Source organism: Cucurbita maxima, unplaced genomic scaffold (assembly GCF_002738345.1).
Source record: "Cucurbita maxima cultivar Rimu unplaced genomic scaffold, Cmax_1.0 Cma_Scf00023, whole genome shotgun sequence".
Taxonomy (NCBI): domain Eukaryota; kingdom Viridiplantae; phylum Streptophyta; class Magnoliopsida; order Cucurbitales; family Cucurbitaceae; genus Cucurbita; species Cucurbita maxima.
In genome coordinates this window covers 523,256-542,653 of record NW_019272039.1, presented here as the reverse complement: position 1 = coordinate 542,653, position 19,398 = coordinate 523,256, and the positions used below count along the sequence as shown (strand labels likewise).

Here is a 19,398-nt window from a genome sequence, read left to right as displayed (position 1 = left end):
GTTTAGCCAAGAAGAAACGATGAACACCGAACAAGTGTGAAGTGGACAATGGCGCATGATGTATGTTTTGAAAAACAATCTCCTCTGATGTGAAAAGGTTTTAGAGTACTGTAGAGTCTTTGTCCACTGCGCGTTTAGGACTGATTTATTGCAGAGTGATAGTGACTTGCACTTTGTTCGTTATGGATTGAAAGAAGCTATCAAATACTAGTGACGAATAAAATAATTAAGGTTTCGAAAGGGAGATTTGGGGGGCAGGAACTCCTAATGTCCCCTATAATCACTGCCTGTCATTGTTTGCTGGACCATTTTGTGGGCAAACATGTTGAATAATTAAGTTCATAATAACCCATCATTATTGGTCTGACAGCAAATTAGCTGTCCGTGGATTCTGCTTCTGAACTGTTGATCACATGGAATTAGAATTGATTATTGATTATTATCGATAAAAACCGTGTGCCTGCAAAAGACAATTGGATGTTTTGGCGATTGCTTGGCCAACACATGGTTAGTTCAATGAAAGCTAGCTATCTCACCATCACTAAGCCAGACGTGAACATTGCTAAATAATTAAAACAGACCTATAATTATCATTCTTGGGATCACATTGAAAGTTCCCAAAATAAAGCCTAATGCATATTAATGCCATGTGAGAGAACATTTGTAAAGTACTGATGTTCAGAGTACTAATGAGCTGAAAACTAGCAGCACAATAAATCACCTTTTAATGGGTAGAGTCAAATATCAGAGTGATGCACTCTTCATCAAAGTGTTCGTAATTGAAGTATATGTATGCTAAAAGCAATCAAAAGTCAGCTTAAAACATAATCAAGCAAGTTGATTAACAATGGCCGATTCTGTTTACTTTCATCCATGAGGTAGTTGTACTTTCAGTCAAGGAATTCAAGATATTCGTATTTGGAGTCTCTTAATCATTCAATCCCATCTAACTAAATAATCTTCTATATAATCAGGGGAAAACACAGATTAGTCCAGAAAAGAGAAGGAAAAAAAAAACAGGTTTTTCTCTGAACTAATCTGTTTAGACGATGGGGTTTTATTCAATAAGAAACCAATACAAAACAACCCGCAAATCAAGGGGAGAAATTTAAGGAAAATTCAAGTGCTCAAAACACCGCAAATAACAGCTATCAAAACAAAGCTAGCAAAGATTTCAACACCACACGTGAAACAATAAGGGAAATTACATTCAAAATCTGGCAAAGAGTTCTCCAGACACCAAATACTTACGTTTTAAACTGAAACCTATCCCGTGGTGCAACCAAACAGCAGAACCTGCCTCAGCTTCTAGTCTTCCTTCTTGCGCTTTCATATTCCTATCATTCAAACATTATTTTCATTATCTTAAACGAACATGTTTTTTTTTCATAGGAAATGGGAGCTCTTGTAAAATGCAATCAGAAAGTGGACTGACAAAAGTCTACAATACAAGTTAAGATATACAAGTAACCACTTTAAGTAGTCTCTAAAATGAAAAATTAGATATAATAATGACAATTCTTCTAATTAGGTCCAACACAAATGTAACAGATATCTTAGACGTTTTCAAGCTCTTAGGAGAAGAATATTGGTTTACTCAAGCTGAAAAGGTCAAAGTGGACTAAAAATAGTGGAACTTAAAAATAGTAAAGAAGAATCTTGTGCCTGAGCTATAGGTATGGGGTTAGAGTTTACTAAATTTAGCATATCCAGGGCTAAAGTTTCTCATCCTCCCTAGGGTGAGGCTTATTTTTACTAAAATGGTCAAGTTAGTGTTTTGCAAATGGGACTTATTTTTAATGCAGCCATTCTTGAAGAGGTTACGGATAGGAGAAAATAGAATAATCTTTGAATCATGAGCAAATTCAAAAGAGTAGATATTACTACAAATAACTCGACATTTGCAAATTACACCTTTTACATGAAACCACAGGCATTGAAGCATAAAAGTTTTATTTTACACTCACAGTGCAAATTTCAATGAGTCTTACAAATTTTCTGAACTTTCATAGAATTTGAATACATATTTTAAGAGCTACTCTTAAATAGTTCTTGAATAAAAGAAAGTATATACATTACAAAATTCATGTGTATTCTTTAATTTTTATCTTTTGAAGTGCTAAAGACTTTCGGTTAATGTTGTTATTATTTAACATATGAGATAAAAGATTTATAATAGTGCAATACAAAAGGTTAAAGACATTTATGAAAATCTAGGGACCAAAAGAGAATTTAAAAATATAAAAGTTAAAATTAAATAGCTCTAGAAACCAAAGCATTTAACACCTATCCACACGAATCACCTCTATTGATTTCAAATAACCTATATCCGGGGTCAAACGCCATCTCTCTATTCAGATAAAGCCAACTTCAGATATACGGGGAACCTATTTGAAAGAGCATTTAAGCTCTTCAAACCGCATCTTATATCCAAATCTTATATCCTAATTGGATAGCAATGATCAACTCTACTAACATTTTTAAGACAATCAAATCTACTAACAAAGGAATACAACTCCATTTACGACTCTTTCTATATGATGTCGTGGCATAGTAGGCAGGAGTCATAAAGATGGGCGGAAAAAAACAACTTGAAAATTTTTACCAGTATAATTGTGACACATCTAAAAGTTAGGAAAGTAATTGAAACCTACCACTTTCAATATATAATACTATTTTATATAGTCATATAAGTCATAGTCAAATCACTTTTCTGTTTTCGGTTTTCCATTTTACTTTTAAGGATTCTTTTGAAACAACTTAAATAGAAAGGGAACAATTCTATATGGTAGGTCACGTCGAAACGAATTATGATGTCCATATGATAACACTATCAAGTTATGCACAAAATATCTTCAGTCAAACATGAAAATGCGTGACGCTCTTCCTATTGGCCAAATATAACACTTCTATTTTTTTTAATGGCAAAATTTGAGTTGAGTAGAGTAATAAAGAAAGGTCCTATCAACTGTGATAATCTGACTGCCGAAGCAAGATCTCATACTGACATCAACTAGTGTAGAGTAAAATAAATCAAAAGAGAAAAAAACTGCAGAAAGCAGCCATTATTATGTCCATGTGTACGTGCATGGAGTTTCCAGAGTTTTAAGTCGGGTTATCGTAGTCTCAATGAGAAAAGAGCATTTATTTCCCAGAGTCGAGACCCATTCGAACATCTAACACTTAGAGAAGGGACGACAGAATAGTTGGGCCCGAGGCACCCTCGCCGATTAACGGCCGTTTGGCTCTCAAGTATATAAAGCAAAATCTATAGAAGTGCGTTATTTCCACTAACTGGGATGCACATGGCACAACAAATAGAAAGCCTCGCCTTACTCGTTGCTAGGGAGAAGAGGAAGCAACAAGAGGAGAGAAACAACCTAGGTGATATCCAACCATACCATTCACAGTAATCTAGACAGGATTCATTTTTGGGGATTTTATTTTTTTCGAGACCATAACCAAACCTTTGTCCAATGCTCTACATTTTTCAAGAAGAAATCAAACGGCCAATGCTATTAAGAATAACATAAATATTTGAATACATAAATTTAAAAAGAAAAATAATAGCGTTCTCAAGTTTTGAAGCTTACCAGGAAGAAGATACGCTGAGAGAAATATGCTTTGCGAAGAGTTCAGTTCTTTCCTTTTCCTTTCGGTTCTGACTGACGGTTTCCACCTCCATAGCAGAGTTGCAAACGGCCGTCAAATGCAGGCGAAAACTGATAATGGTGATGATTTTCCAGTGGTGGAGCAGCCGATGTCGCCGCTCCGAAGAAGAAAGGTAAATTAGATCCGTCAACAGGAGAAAACCTCTGGATATGAGGCAAAAGAGATGAATTGGACTGAAGGGTCCCCCTATAATAACCCGGAAGGTTGGAAGAGATAGTGAAGTTGAGGTTGTAGTCGCTGCCACCGGTCGGTTGAGTTGTGACCACGGGAACTATATTGCCATCGGGAACAAATGAGAAATGATGAAGCTGCTCTGTATTATTGTCACCAGCTGAGACGCTATTAAATAAGGGAGTGCTTGACATGGTTTGTGGCAAAGAAGTTCCCAAATTGATTTGTTCGGAAAAGCCTGAAGAGTGATGAGATCTAGAAGTGGACGTCTCAAGAATTCCCGAGCTGAAGTAATCCATCGCAACGGTCGACGGCTGCCACTGCCTTTCAGCCGCCACGCCAGCGTCCCCATGAGCTGAAACGGTTGCAGCACAGCCAGCGAGTAGCTCGGTGAAAGATGAGTTTTGGGTCATGGAGGTGAGATTATGATCGGCAATGCGAGAGGAGTCTTGTTCTTTTTCCTTTTCCTTTTGTGCTCTCTCCCTTGCTCTTTCCCGAGCTTTGAGGCGGTTTACTCGAACTTCAGATCGCGAGAGAGACAAACCTGAACCCTTGCTGGTTTCAGAGTTACTACTGCAAGCAGATTTGGACAGAGAAACATGTAATTGGCTTTGATTCTGCTCGGCTAAGTCGAACGGCCCGGGTTGATCAGTAGCACTAATCTTTTCGCCACTCAGCTGCTTCGGAGTTTCTGGAAAAGAGGTATTCAGCGAAGGCAGCTCCGTTATTGCATCTGCGGCAGCTTTGATGAGCCACTCGACGGCCTTGCTTGGTTGATCAAAACCCAGCCGATCTTGAAGATCGTAGAACTGAATCGCCGTCCCTACCGATAACCGAACCCTTCGGTCTCTTAAGCCCTTTGAAGTCCACACCTTACTATGTCTGTCCTTCCCGCCAGAAGCACGAGAAACCCTAATAATCCGGGAGTGGTGCCACCCACGGAGCTGATTAGCATCATCATCAGCTCCTCCACGGCCAACTCCAGCAGTGCTACCGCCAACCCTTTTAGATTCTTTGTCTTCTTCATCCTCCGGGTGAATGTTCTCAACCCCTTTAAATCCTATCTTAGTGGAGTCGCTACTTCTACCATTTGCTAACCTTGGAAACTTACGCGGTTGTTCTTGAATATTATCCACCACCTCCATGACACTTTCATTCCTTAACTACTCAAACAAAGATCCGTAAATGGAGACCCCTTTTGACCTTTGACAGGTGCTCTTTATCCCTTGTTTTTTTCCACCTCTTCAGAGAGGGAAAGAGGGGCTTTGTGCAGGTTGTCTAGAGAGAGAAATATGATGCGCCAATGTTGAACTGCAACAGGTGGGGTGTTTGTATTCTGTACATATTGATGACTGGTAATTCAGGGATTACTTCTTCACTTTGTGCTGTCTGTGTAGTAATTAAAATGGCTTCTTTTATATCGCAATCTGTAGTCAGCACAGCAGGCCGCTCTTTCGTTCAAAACTTTCTAAAGTTGCAGAAATTGTGTGCTCTCCAAAGGCAAAAGACGCTGCCTATCTCAGGCCTCGCAGTCTCACCTCCTCAAGTCTGCAAACCTCGTTTTAAAACCTACAGAAGGAGAGAGAGAGAAATGACACCCCGCCTCTTAAAAGCGTTTCTTAAAGAAGATAAGCTTTTACAAATCCGTAAAATACCCATTTTAAACAGAAACTCCCTCCCTTCAGTCCCTTTCTCACTGTCAAATACGGCTTAATCTCACCTTCTTTTTTCGTTGTTTCTTTTTCTGTACAGAACTTGAAAAAATCTTTGAAAAAAAAAAGTAGAGTTATAGAGCAAGAACTCACGGATCTGAGCTAACAAGACTCTCCCCTCGCGCAGTATTTAAAGCTTCATCACTGGTTCTAAAAATGGCAGACATTCACATTAACACGACAACTCGTCAAATATATTTAAGATTTTAAAACAAAACAAAACTAACAAATTCATGTTTCCAAATTATCCACACAAGCACAAACAAGAAACTATTAAATTTATCAAGCTGAGGACAATGTTGGGACCGGGGAACCGATTACGCATACATCAATTATACGGGTGACAGGTGTTCACATCTCAGAGGCAAGACCTAAACCTAGATTCACATAGCTTGGTTTTTGTATATATTTTTAGAATTTCCTCAAATCGCTTACCTACATAGAAAAAACGCTACAGATCTGCAATCACTCGAACCAAAATTACTCTCCAACAGTAGAAATCATCTTCTTCATACTCAAAATTCCACTTTAAAACAAAAACAAGAACCAAAAACAAACTCAACAGAGCCATCAAAAAATCAAACACACAATCACAAAACAAAATTAACTACTACGGAATCCCAAGCCTCGATTAAATTCTTCTAGCTAGGTTATCGTTCTTCAAACAACATATATACCTCGAGGGAAAAGAATGCAAGACACAGAAAATCCTGCAAGTAGCTCAATCTCAAGTACTGCCATGGAAATTTTCTTCTCCTCCGCTTTCTGCAACTACAAGTAACACAAAATTTCATACCAACCACATCACGTCTCGATACCAGTAAATGAAAAACTAAACTCAACAAAATCGAAGTTCAGATGATTGATTAATCAATTCTCACCGTAACAGTTACAAATACCGAAGAATTCCATGGAGAAGAAAGAATATATAATGTCTTCACTTCAAATCCTGAAACAAAACGTTCGATTCCACAGTTCGGGAAGACAGAAGAAAATAAACGGCGGGAAAAATCGAGAGAGACAAGGAAAGAGAATTGTGAAATGAAAGAGAAGAACTGCAGAAATGGAGAAGAAGGGAATAAGTGTGAGTTTATTTTTCACTTCTTTTATTTTTATTTTTCCTTTTTTATTTTTATTTTATTTTATTTATTTAGGGAGGGGTTCACCGGGCTTATCGGGAAAGCTCCGACACTCCGCCGTTCCTTGCTTTAAATATGCCCCTCGTTCTTCTGGATTTTTTCTCCTAATTTCTTTCTTTTTTTTAAATCAAGATACTCTACTTTAGCTTAATATCCTTTTTTAAAAACCTATTAAATTTAATTAAATATTAACTTTGCCTTAAAAAAATAATGGTGCCAGCTTATGTCATAGAATTAAATCCAACGCCCTATTTATTAAACCCAAGAAATAATAATAATTATGGTTAACAATATAGCTTTTAAATCCACCTACCTATTTATAATAATGGTAGTTACATTATTATTATTATTATTATTTTGTCTATATAATTTTGACTTATTGTTAATTTAATTATTATATTTGGATCCTTTTTAGTTCTTTATATATTTTTTTAATTCAATAATTATAGAAAAATATGATCAAAATTATCAACCGAATTGACAAATTATTTATATAATTGAAATTAATTTAAATTTAGATTGGAATGCACGTAGCTTGTGTCAATTTCCAATTTCCAAGTACTTTGGATTTTTTTAAAAAAAAAATAAATTTTTAAAGTAAATAAATTTGACTTTTAAAAACTGTGTCTCTCTCTCCTCCATTTTTTTCCGCATTTTTCAATCAAGATAGAAATAGAAACATTGTGCCTTTTTTTCAAGATCGAATCATGTGGATGACGTCATCAGTTTTTTCCGTTGTCCATAATAAGATGTCCACATTCTTATCCACGACAATAATTTTGATTTTCTTTTTTTCTTTATTATAATTTAAAAAAGTTGGTTGGACTGTTGACTCCACAATCCAAACAAAACTCACACCCTAACTCAATTTCCTATATTTTAGGCTAAGATTTCTAACTAAGGTTTATCAATCATATATGTTATATTAATAATTAAAATCTAGTAAGATTTAAATATTAAACATTTTACAACATCACTAATATCAATTATAAATATTAAATATTTTTTAATATATTTTAAAAAATATAGTAGAATTGAAACTCTGTGTTTTAGGTTCGGCCGAATTTGGATTGAATAGCCTGAATGGGTTGGATTAAGCTTAGTCAATGGTCGAAGGGGATGTACATTTTATTACATCAAGATGCATTGAATGGGTAATAAATTTATTGCATTTAAACCTATTAAACTATACTAGCTTAAATTCATTGGCGTATAATAAATATATTCCTAATTTAATAAATTTAATTAGCCATTATAATGAAAATTTTTAAAAAATGTAGATTATAATTTAAAAATGGAATTTATATATAAAATGGAGATGTATAAGCTTAATATAAATTGAATTATAATATCTTCGCATGAAATATATTATTATTAGGTTAAAAAAATGATGTTGTAGTGGCATCGTTCGTAAATTATGAGTCAAATGAGGGTTTAATTGAGAGGTGTTTTAAAAGTGGTGTTCGTGGAGGAAAAAGATTCGTGTTTATGTTAATTTTTTATATACTTTTTTAAACACTTCGTGATAGAGGAATTAGATATATAATTAATTAATTAGGAGGATTAATTAATTGAATTTAACGTACTGGTAATTGGGATATTCCATTGCTAATTAGGATATAAACTAAACTATCCGTACAACCAATAATGTGTCTTGTTGCTCCCATATTTGGTAAATATTTAAATTTAAATTATAAAATATGCTTTATATAATATTATATTATATTATGAGATTTAATAAAACATTTTACAAGTTTCAATAGAAACTTATAATATAAAATATAAATTATCAATTAAAGAAATAATTGTAACTGTCCAAACCGAAACCTAACACTACTAATAGATATTGTTTGTTTCTACTCGTTATGTATCCTCACGAGCCGTTTATCAATAAGAGGTTTTCACATCTTTATATAAGGGAATGTTTCGTTTCCCTCTCAAACCGATGTGACATCTCACAATTTGAGAGGGGAACAAATTTTTTTATCATAATGAGCCAAAGCGAACAATATCTACTAGCGATAGACTTCGAGTGTTACAAATAGTATCAAAGTCAGACACCAAGTGTACCAACGAGGGTGCTTGCGCCGAAAAGCATAGATTGCGAGATCACAGGTCGATTGGAAAGGGGGAACGAATTATTATGTATAAGAGTGTGAAAACTTGTCCCTCTTCCTAATAAACGCGTTTGAAAACTGTGAAGTTTACAACGATTCACAACGAACCAAAACGACTAATATTTATTAGTTGTGAACTTGAGTTGTTACCGTAACTATATATATATATATATATATATATATATATATATATATATATAACTTTTGAAAAGGTAAGGATTGATATAAATAATTATAGAAATTAAAAAAGGTATAAAATTGAGGTTAATTATCCGTAAGACGTTGGTAATGATGATTAATAAACAATTGGGTTTAAATAATAAGAATGCAAGGGCGTGTACACGGAAACCAAAAACGAATCACTTGCCGGGTAAAAAGAAGCCGACATTAAAATAATACACCAACAATATTTTCTTCTATTTTTATAATACACCCACTTTTATTTATTTTATTTTTAAAAAAATATATTTATGCACTCTCCCTTCAAAATCCCTTTTTTTTTTACGTACCATAGCACCATTTGCATAATTATTTATAATTTTTGGTGCCCAACTGTAATTTAACTTATTCTTATTTTAAGTTTCAACAAAATAATATTCAAATTTAATAATAAAAATAAAAATTATTATTATTTTAAAAGAAGCTAAGGAGATAGGTTTGATGTAGATGTTGAGGGTGGTGATTGGTGAATGCTGGTGGGGCCCAGAAGATGGCACGCTCGAGGCAGGGGCACGTGTCGGTGTCGAGAGCGTGTGGGTTCGCTTCTGAATGCCAACATAAAAACCTTTTATTTTTCACACCATTTTTTTTAAACTTTGGTTAAATTAAAGTTTTAAAATATTAAAATGTAATAAAAATTTTAATTTTGAATTCCGTGTTTAAGGTTGGCTTAAATGGCGGTAAAATATCCAAAAATTATTACGTTAGGTCTTAAAAATGGTCTTTGGGCCGTGGCCCATTTAGGATTATGGGTCGTGAGTCAAACCCAGTCCAAAAACCCTAACGGCAGAAGCTCCCGAGTTCTTGTCGCCATCGTTCGTTTTCGTCTTCGTCTCTTTCCCCGCGGTGTTGTGGTGATCAAAGTTCGGATATGGCTGCTGCTTCTTTTGCTTCCAAGTGTTCCCGCGGTATGCGGTTTTCTGAAAGATCTTGGTGTGAATACTGGAATTTCTTTTGTTCTTTGAATTAGAGCTTCTACTGCTAGAGGCTCTGTAATCCGTTCTTTTAAGATCTTTTTGCTTGTGTTGAACCTTGATTTTACTTGATTAAGCTTCGGAGATGCTTGTTTTTTTTTGTTTTTTTTTTTTCTTTTCTTAATTGATTTTTCTCATCATATATATTTGTCTCAATTTAATTTTGTATTTCTGGTTGTTGAGAAACTAATTTTGGTCATTGTTTCATGTTCAATGTTTCTGAAAAATTAAACTAGTTGGTCGTTCATTATTGGGTGGACTTGGAAACAATTTTTCTGGTTCATTGAGCTCATCAAGTGAGACAGTATGCAGTAGTTTCATTTCGCAGGTCTGCTTCTCTGAATTTTAATCTTCTCATTTGACTTTCGACCCCTAAAAAGAGAATCAATGGAAAGAAATTTACGTGTAATGTTAACTAGTTTATACTCACATGCATGAGCATAGGCGCTAAGGAAAGAATCTCATTGTTCATAATCTGAATTTCTGCTTGCTTATGCACATGTTCATGTTTACTCGGAGGATAATTAATAATGTGGAGAAATTGAAATTTTTGAATCATTGCAAGTGGCATAAAATGCTAAGGAAGCAACCTTGTGCAGCAACAAAGAACATTTATACAGATGAGGACTGTGCTCAAAGTAGTGGATAACTCAGGGGCAAAGAAAGTGATGAGCATTGAAGGGGAAGAAAGGAGCACGACTGGGAGACACAATCGTCGCATCCGTGAAGGAAGCCCATCCAAATGGAAAAGTGAAGAAAGGAAAGGTTGTATATGGAGTGGTTGTTCGAGCTGCAATGCAAAAAGGTCGTTGTGATGGTAGCGAGGTCAAGTTTGATGATAATGTTGTAGTAGTTGTTGATAAGCAAGGCCAACCTATTGGGACAAGAGTGTTTGGCCCAGTCCCTCATGAACTCAGGAAGAAAAAGCACGTAAAGATTCTTACTTTGGCGGAGCACATTGCTTGAAATCCATAATCAAATCTGGAGCCAAGGCTAGAAGGTTAAGTTTGTTCATAACTTGAAAAATATAACCCGATTGGGATTTAGTGGAAGAACAAAGAGGAATCTGCTAAAACCGTCCGATAAATGGTCGTTGGCAGATAATAACAAGAACAAGATTGTTCTTCGCGTTGCCATTCATCAAAGGAAAGTTGTTGATGGTTCGATCTTCCAAATAGAAGCTACCGATTATATGAGGTTAGATGTTAACAATCTAAATTCTGTCCAATGCTTTAATTACCATGACTACCATCTCATTTCTTATGTATGGATTAGTTGATAGTTTACTTTGCAGTAGTTTTTGTTCCATTTAGGAAGTTTAAGAATTTTTAATGAAAAATTATCCATTTAAACGAGGATTCTAGGCCAGGTATTAACCATTTAAATGAGGATTCATGGTGGAGAGTCCGACCTCGACGGATTTTTTAGTGAGAATGCTCTAAGAATAACCTCGACGGATCTTCACATGGTTGAAGTAAAGCAAAGGAAGGATGAAAATTATTAGGAAAAAAAGAGTCAAGATTGTAAATAAGACATACTCTAGGGAAGGGAGTCCATTTCATAAATTAGAAAATAACTATTATTTGTGTATGGAATTGAATGATTCTGCACAAAATTCTCTGTTTTTGGCCGCACCTTAATGAAAACCGCAAACGCCCCAAACCATCCATGGCCTCAAATCCCAATCGCCCGAGTCAATGTCCTTCCATGGCTGCCTTCAACAAAACCATAGACCATTCACAACCCAAAATTCCAATCTACTTCAGAATCTGAAGCGAAAACAAGGATTTGGGTCCATATCCTCGAACTCCTTTAATGGCTACAATCCCATATCTTCCCTATCGACGCCTTTGATTTTGAATCCCACAACAATGGACAGCCCACCACCACCACCACCACCACCACCACCACCACCACCAACAACGGAGGCTCATAAGCTTCTGAACATATCATCTTTGAAGCTCTCCCGGCACTCCAGCACCAGAGATTCCGACGGCAGCAATGACCTCCGGTATACCAGCCTGAAGGACGTTCTCCTGAACTCACCGTCGTACAGCGGCGTAAATGACTTCAACGAGTTCAGTTCTCCGAACATTTCGATCCGAAATGAGCTGGTGAAAAGGGCGGCGTCGGCATACCTTCAATCGGCGGCGACTTTAGTCAGCCGGAACGAGAGCTGCATCGTGGGATTCTGGGGGAGGCTACGGATCAAACTCGCCGCCCTCCGTTCCCGTTGGTGTAATTTTTTCCATAACATTTTTGGCTTCTTTACTTTTGCTCTAGACTGAAACACCACCACTTTTCGATTCAGTTTTTCTCCATGCATGTTCTAATTGTCCTTTTTTTTTTATTTTATTTTGTGTACAAATTGTATATTATAATTATTCTTTCTTCCTATAGTTATTTGATTGTCTGATGTATTGATTAATGGTGATTACTTTGTCAATGATTTGCATGGTAAATTATATATTAAAATTAACAAAATAATATTTAAGAAATAACAAAAAAAAAAAAACATTAAATTACTAAAAATAGTTATATAATTAATTACCATAAATGAATAATTTCCTTATGCAAAAATTAAATCACAATAATATCATAAATTTGAGTGAAGATATAGTTAAAAAAAAAAAAAAAAAAAATTCTAGAAAATGTCTATAATTTTGAAAATGGATAATCTAGAAAAGGGTAAAGTTCCACAAAAACTCGTATTTAAAAACAATCTCCTTAATTTGAAATTGAGTTCAAACCCCGCTAAACCCTAAATTTTACAATAACTAGTTACTAGAAGTTGTATTTCTCGTATAAAAAAGAATCCGGGGGGGATTAGGAGAAAAAAAAAAAGTGGAGGGGTTTGGTTGCAAATAATACAACATTCCGTTAGAAAGCAAAAAGATTGAAGAAAGAGAGGGCGAAAGAAAGAAAGAAAGCAGAAGCTGACGGCGTCACGCTCGTCGAGAAGAACAACTGAACAAGAGAAGAAAAGGACAAGGGACAAACGCTGACCGTCGAACGACGGCGTTTAAGTCGTTCTTTGTCGACTTGTCGGCACCAATTTTTCCCCCTCCTCAGAATCCCCTCCCCCTTTTTGGCTAAAACCTAACGACGTCGTTTCCCAATTTTGGATTTACTTTTATTTATTGAGAAATATCAAATTTATAAATTTCAATTTCATTAACTTAAACCACCAAAAAAAAATTAAAATAAAATAAAAAATTGTAGCACGTAGTGTAAGTTTTTGTTACGAAACACATATATCATATTTTTAGTTACCTATTTTATTCTCTATTTTTACAAAATTTTTGAGAATTCTCCCCCACTAAATTTTCTATTATTTATTATTTTTTTTAAAATTATAATTTTTTTTAATATAAACCAATGAATTGGTATTATAAAAAGTTGGAGTTTATTTTGTTGCAAATTATTATATTTGAAAGAAGATTGTTTTTTTCCTTTCTATTTTTGTCATAATTCGTTAATATTTTGAAAAAAAAAAACAAAAAGAAAAGTAGTGGGTCCCTCAGTCAGATAGAGGCAGTTAAATTTGTATGACGAATCTGTTAGAATCGGAGCTTTGACCGCTGACCGCCCTCTCTCATAAACCTCTCGCTTTCCCCTTATTTTTTTAAATAAATTACAATATTATTATTATTATTATAATTTTTTAAATCAATTAAAAGCAGTATATTTCTAAATTAGAAACCTAAATTTTGGATAGTATAGGGACTAAATTTTAATTTCTTGAAAGTATAAGTACCAAATTTGTAAAAAGGTAAAAGAAAAAAGCACGACCATAAATAGAACAAAATCAGCCAACTTTGTTTATTTTCTTTCCAATGGAGATGGATGAATCAGGGAAGCCTTACCACCTGGTCCGGCACCTGGCCGACTGCAATGCCGTCGTTGTTTTCAGCATCAGCGGCTGCTGCATGTGCACCGTCGTCAAGCGCCTCCTCTTCGGCCTCGGCGTTGGCCCCACAATCGTCGAGCTCGATCACCTCTCCCATTCCTCCGTCGCCGACGACATCCAGGCCGTTCTCCACCACCTCCTCCCTCACCAGCCCCACCCCATTCCCGCTGTCTTTGTCGGCGGCAAGTTCCTCGGTGGCCTAGAAACTCTCATGTCGTCCCACATAAATGGCTCCCTTGTCCCTCTCCTCAAACAAGCTGGCGCTCTCTGGCTCTAATCAAACCTTCCAATCTTTCATGTTTAATATAAGTTTAGAATTTGTAATCAAGTGCTTGCTATGTTCTTCCAACACTCCAGCTTACAATATTGTTCGTGTTTTTTTTTAAATAAAAAATGAGTAACATCATTGTACCCGTTTTAATCAGCTGAGTTATGCCAAGAAAAAAAATATATTTTTATGAACGTGCTCCATCGTCCACAAAGAAATTATTTTGATGAGGATCAACTCAATGAATCGGACAATTTTAGACTATGAAATGATATTTAGAGAGCAAATAAGTTTAAGATTTACCTCCAACGATTTTATAGAGAATTTGAACACTTAAACCATTATTGAAGTATAAATGTAACGACCCAAGTTACCGCTAGCAAATATTGTCTTATTTGATTTTCCCCTTAAGATTTTAAAAGGCAATTTATTAGGAAGAGATTTTTGCACATTTAGAAGTCACGTTTCATTCCCATCTCAGTGAGATCTCATAATCCACCCCTCATTGGGGGGTAACGTCTTTGCTGGCACATCGCAAGGTGTTTGATGTCGATATCATCAGTAATGGTCTAAGCTCACCGCGAGTACTTGTACTTTTTGGGCTTTTTATTCAAGGACTTTCGAGAGAGAGGTTTCTACACCCTGTTTTGTTTCTATCTCTAACTAATGTAAGATCTCACAATAAATGTGTCTACTTTTCACTAGGGACTCCCCATATCTTGATATTCATGAAATTTAACATAGAATTTTTGTAGAAATTGAGACGAAAAAGTCCATCTCCATGTCTATTTATCCCGAGAAGGGATTCAATATTTAAGGCTAAAATTGGAAATTCACATTTATGACAAAGATAAACATGGTACGTTCTTGTAAAATGTACAAAATCTGATTGGTTTATAAAAAATAAGAAGAAATTTGATTGGAAGTTGTTCGTTGGCAGCCCAATTAAGGAAATTGAAGAAATTTGGTTGATTTAAAGGCGGATATTGTTCAATTTTTGAAACAGGACTCCTAATTTGTAATAATTATTTGTCAACTACATAACTTTCATTGATTTTTATTTGTTTAATAAATATGAAGTGAAAATTTAGGAAGAACAGATGTTAAATAACGTTTAGATAATAAGTTTAATTTACCGTTCTTAAGCATTATGAATTAAAAAGAAAAAATGAATGATTTAAAAAATGGAGGAATTCCCATTCCAATCTCTCCACGCTAGAAATAAAACAGAAGAAATTGATCCAAAAACCTCAGTAGGTTTCTTCCATAATTGGAAGATTTTGGACGTTGAGTTGCAGTTTGGGGAGATAATTAAAACCATTTGCAAATCCGTTCGCCCATCGAATTTTTCCACACGTTTTTGGTTGCTTTTTCAGTCTTCAAATTCAATTTATTGGCTGCTGATTGAACAATTGTTCATTGACCAATTTTCGTTTCTTCTTCAAGTCTTCACGCATCGCCGACTTGATCTTTCTCCGTATTTCCCCCTCGAGTTTTTGGCCGCCGGAGACGGGATCTCTTTGAACAGAATCGCCGGAAGTTATGGTTGGTGCAAACGGTCCGAGATACCGATGGGGTTTGATGATGGGAGGTGCTTTCATCGCTATTTTGCTTGCTGTGGCTATGACTTCTCGGACGGCTCCTATGATTTCGCTCTTTGGCCGCACCAATAAGCCCTGCCATTGTTCTAATGTACGTTTTCTGAACCTTAAGTCTCTCTCTCTGGTTATGCTTGATTGATGAGAAACTTGGAGATTAAGGCACCTACATTGTTTACTTCTCGTTTAAGCTTAGCACTTCACTACATTTTTCGTGTCTTCTTTGGGCTGCTGAATTTGAGACGAGCTAATGAGGATAATTTAGAAGTTTGGTTTGGTTGATTCTTGATGCAATCTTAAGTTTCTGTTCTAAATGCACAGGATACCCCCAAATACAGCGGTATGGTGGAGGATTGTTGTTGTGATTATGAGACTGTAGATCGATTAAACGAGGAAGTGTTATATCCTTCCCTTCAAGAGCTTGTTAAAACTCCATTCTTCCGCTATTTCAAGGTTTGTTTGAATTTAATTGGCTGATTTTGATGAACTAATGCTATACCATATCTTGTTGTATTTTGATCTAAACGTCAATTTGAGATAAACCCTTCTGTGTTTCTTCACGAAATAAAAGTTTTTTTAGTTTAGAAGCAGTTTTATATGTTCTTGAGGCATAGGTTTAGTTTGGATTAGAAGGGAAAGTTTGTCTGTCGCATAAATGCTCTAGTTTTAAGGTGAGGGATTGTGGAATAAGGCTCCTTTTGGCTGTGATTCCAAGAACTTGTCAAGAAACGAGAAAATGCATTTGTAGGGAGAGGTTTCCACACTTTTATAAAGAATGCTTCGTTCTCCTCCCAACCGATGTGGGATCTCACAATCCACCCTCTTTGGGGGGATAGCGTCCTTGTTGGTACTTGTTCCATTCTCCAATCGATGTGAGACCCTCCCAATCCACCCTCTTAGGGGCCCAATGTCTTGGATGGCACACTGCCTCGTGTCCACCCTCTTTGGGCTCGCACATTACCCGGTGTCTGGTTCTGATACCATTTGTAACGGCTCAAGCCCATCGCTAGCAGATATTATCCTATTCGGGCTTTTCCTCAAGGTTTTTAAAACGCGTCTGCTAGGGAGAGGTTTACACACTCTTATAAAGAATGCTTCGTTCTCCTCTCCAACTGATATGAGATCTTATAATGATACTTACCTGGTTCTGTCCAATCCATTCACATTGTATATCGTAATATACTCCTATTAATTATTGCTTTATTCACATCTAGCATCCTGATATTCCTATTGCCTATGTATGCTCACATTCACAGGTTAAGTTGTGGTGTGATTGTCCCTTCTGGCCTGACGATGGTATGTGCCGATTGCGAGATTGTAGTGTTTGTGAATGCCCAGATAATGAGTTCCCTGAGTCGTTTAAGAAGCCTCACATCCTTTCATCCGAGGCCTTGGTTTGTCAAGAGGGAAAGCCACAAGCTACTGTCGATCGTACATTAGATCGTAAAGCTTTCAAAGGTTGGACTGAGATAGACAACCCCTGGACCAATGATGACGAGACTGATAACGGTGTGTTATATTAAATACAACACTTCGGTGCGAACATCGGCTATTTTGTTGTCTGGTCTCTTATTTGATTTCAATTGCTTTATTTCTACCAGGTGAGATGACATATGTAAATCTTCAATTGAACCCCGAACGCTACACTGGATACACTGGTCCATCTGCTAGAAGGATTTGGGATTCTGTCTATTCAGAGAACTGCCCGAAACGTAACGTCTCTCGCTCTCTTTTCTTCATTAAAGTATCATTTTTTCTGGTCACCAATTAGAACTACTGTAGCTCATTCTCAAGAATTGTTGATTGAATGTATACTTATTTTTCCTATAGTCTACTTTGCATTCCTCCCCTGTTTCAAATTTCTGCTTCTGTACTTTGTTCATTTGATATTTAGTGATGATTTTGTGGTTAAAGCTCTTTATAAGGACTTTTCTCAATGGAGTTATATGGATATGTATCATTTTAATTCATGGTCTTTATCTTGAAGGATAAAATGTAGGAGTTCATGGCATGGTGTAGGCAAATAATGAACATCTCTTTTCTTTCATAAATCATGTCCTTATTCTTAAACATATTTTTCTTTGTTTTCCTTTTCCAGATCCATCAGAAGAGTTATGCCAAGAGCAAAGAATATTATACAAAATGATATCTGGTCTACATTCCTCTATTTCAGTCCATATAGCTGCCGATTATTTAATTGACGAGACCAAAAATACGGTACCGCTTCTCATTCGTCAATTTTCGCAACTGCTGTGGTTATAGTTTCCAGTAATTTGAAGTATTTTTCTTTTCTTTACAGTGGGGTCAAAATCTTACTTTGCTGTATGACCGTGTCCTACAATATCCTGATCGTGTTAGAAACTTGTACTTCACATACCTCTTCGTTCTTCGAGCAGTGACGAAAGTGAGTAGGAACTCTGACTCCATTTTGTAGTTCCTATGTGTAGAGATATGTCTTTCCTAATTGTTGTTGTGTTTATGGTGCTTTAATTTTAACAAATCCACTGTTGGTTGCATTGTTGCTGCAAACGCATGTAGGCCACAGAGTACTTGGAGCATGCTGAATATGATACCGGTAATTTGAACGAAGATCTGAAGACACAATCCTTGATGAAACAGCTTCTTTTCAATTCAAAATTACAAGCTACTTGCCCACTTCCATTTGATGAAGCCAAGTTATGGAAAGGTCAACAAGGACCAGAAGTGCAGCAAATACAAAAGCAATTCAGAAACATCAGGTCATTCTTTTTCGCCACACCCTCTTCTTTCCTTTGATTCTTTGATGAAATGCTATGCAAGTAGTAACTCTCTTTTTCTATGTCATGCAGTGCACTGATGGATTGCGTTGGATGCGAGAAATGTCGACTTTGGGGAAAGCTTCAGGTTCTTGGTTTGGGTACTGCCTTGAAGATCCTCTTCTCTGCTGATGATCATCAAGAACACTTGGGTCTGGATGTAAGTAATTGTGCCTCTTCATGTCAAAATACTCTTTTTAAGCACTTCAAACGCATATTTGAATCTATCTCAAGTAGGTCTTTTGAATTTCTCGATGAACCGTAATCATACTTGTCCAGCTTGTGTGCTAGAGTAATGCTAAAACTGCTGCATGACATCGAATAATTGGATATCGTTACAGACCAACTCAAACTTATTTATTTCATTTCCTTGGGTTACAGTTGCAAAGAAATGAAGTAATCGCCCTGATGAACCTACTCAATCGGCTATCGGAATCTGTCAAATTCGTTCACGAAGTCGGACCATCAGTTGAAACTAAAATGGAAGGACAGATTGTTTCTCCCACCACAGAAGGTTGTCCACTTCATAGAATGTGGGCATCCATATTCAATAGCTAGCCTAAACTTGTTATAGGTTTAAACCTTGTATCCGAGAAAACTGTTAAAAAATTTCACATCTTAACAAAGTATGTACCTTACAGCCACTGATGTCTTAAGCAGCAATAGTTTCTTGTGACCCTTACAAGTTTGGTAACGTCATTAGAGATACAATTGTTGTAAACAGATTTTGAATAATGTAAGTTGATAACTCTTCACATAGAATGATTGCCCTTCCCGTTTTTCACTTAAATTAGGGAATAGCTTCTACTTCACGTGAGAATTT

General features: G+C 36.0%; 2 protein-coding genes and 1 pseudogene across 7 annotated transcripts; 2 read left to right on the top strand and 1 right to left on the bottom strand.

The window, feature by feature from the left end:
- Positions 1 to 1,021: 1,021 nt before the first annotated feature.
- Positions 1,022 to 6,635, bottom strand: LOC111497086 (transcription factor TCP2-like). Of its 5 annotated transcripts, none has more exons than XM_023147717.1 (5): positions 6,437 to 6,635; positions 6,233 to 6,326; positions 5,649 to 5,705; positions 3,594 to 5,412; positions 1,022 to 1,337 (listed from the first exon to the last, which is right to left on the bottom strand). In XM_023147717.1, exon 4 carries the CDS (start codon positions 4,986 to 4,988, stop codon positions 3,636 to 3,638), a length of 1,353 nt encoding a protein of 450 aa, XP_023003485.1. In that variant the 5' UTR covers positions 4,989 to 5,412; positions 5,649 to 5,705; positions 6,233 to 6,326; positions 6,437 to 6,635; the 3' UTR covers positions 1,022 to 1,337; positions 3,594 to 3,635. The 5 variants fall into 5 exon arrangements, with proteins under 5 accessions (XP_023003485.1, XP_023003489.1, XP_023003488.1 ...); XM_023147721.1 differs by lacking the exon at positions 5,649 to 5,705 and adding an exon at positions 5,499 to 5,608; XM_023147720.1 differs by having other exon boundaries at positions 6,233 to 6,320.
- A 3,189-nt stretch (positions 6,636 to 9,824) lies between these two features.
- Positions 9,825 to 11,365, top strand: LOC111497088 (annotated as a pseudogene).
- Positions 11,366 to 15,357: 3,992 nt separating this feature from the next.
- LOC111497085 (endoplasmic reticulum oxidoreductin-1-like) lies at positions 15,358 to 19,334 on the top strand. 2 transcript variants are annotated; one of them, XM_023147716.1, is made up of 10 exons: positions 15,358 to 15,545; positions 15,629 to 15,874; positions 16,102 to 16,233; positions 17,037 to 17,289; positions 17,382 to 17,492; positions 17,879 to 17,997; positions 18,080 to 18,184; positions 18,319 to 18,518; positions 18,609 to 18,735; positions 18,957 to 19,334. In XM_023147716.1, exons 2-10 carry the CDS (start codon positions 15,725 to 15,727, stop codon positions 19,131 to 19,133), a joined length of 1,374 nt encoding a protein of 457 aa, XP_023003484.1. In that variant the 5' UTR covers positions 15,358 to 15,545; positions 15,629 to 15,724; the 3' UTR covers positions 19,134 to 19,334. The 2 variants fall into 2 exon arrangements, with proteins under 2 accessions (XP_023003484.1, XP_023003483.1); XM_023147715.1 differs by having other exon boundaries at positions 15,358 to 15,874.
- Positions 19,335 to 19,398: the final 64 nt, after the last annotated feature.

Excerpts from the sequence above, each read along its gene's own strand:
- LOC111497086 (XM_023147717.1), bottom strand. The coding sequence starts at position 4,988 with ATGGAGGTGGTGGATAATATTCAAGAACAACCGCGTAAGTTTCCAAGG.
- LOC111497085 (XM_023147716.1), top strand. The coding sequence starts at position 15,725 with ATGGTTGGTGCAAACGGTCCGAGATACCGATGGGGTTTGATGATGGGA. Across the intron at positions 15,875-16,101 it reads AGCCCTGCCATTGTTCTAAT|GATACCCCCAAATACAGCGG; the intron begins GTACGTTTTCTG and ends CTAAATGCACAG. Across the intron at positions 18,736-18,956 it reads AAGAACACTTGGGTCTGGAT|TTGCAAAGAAATGAAGTAAT; the intron begins GTAAGTAATTGT and ends CTTGGGTTACAG.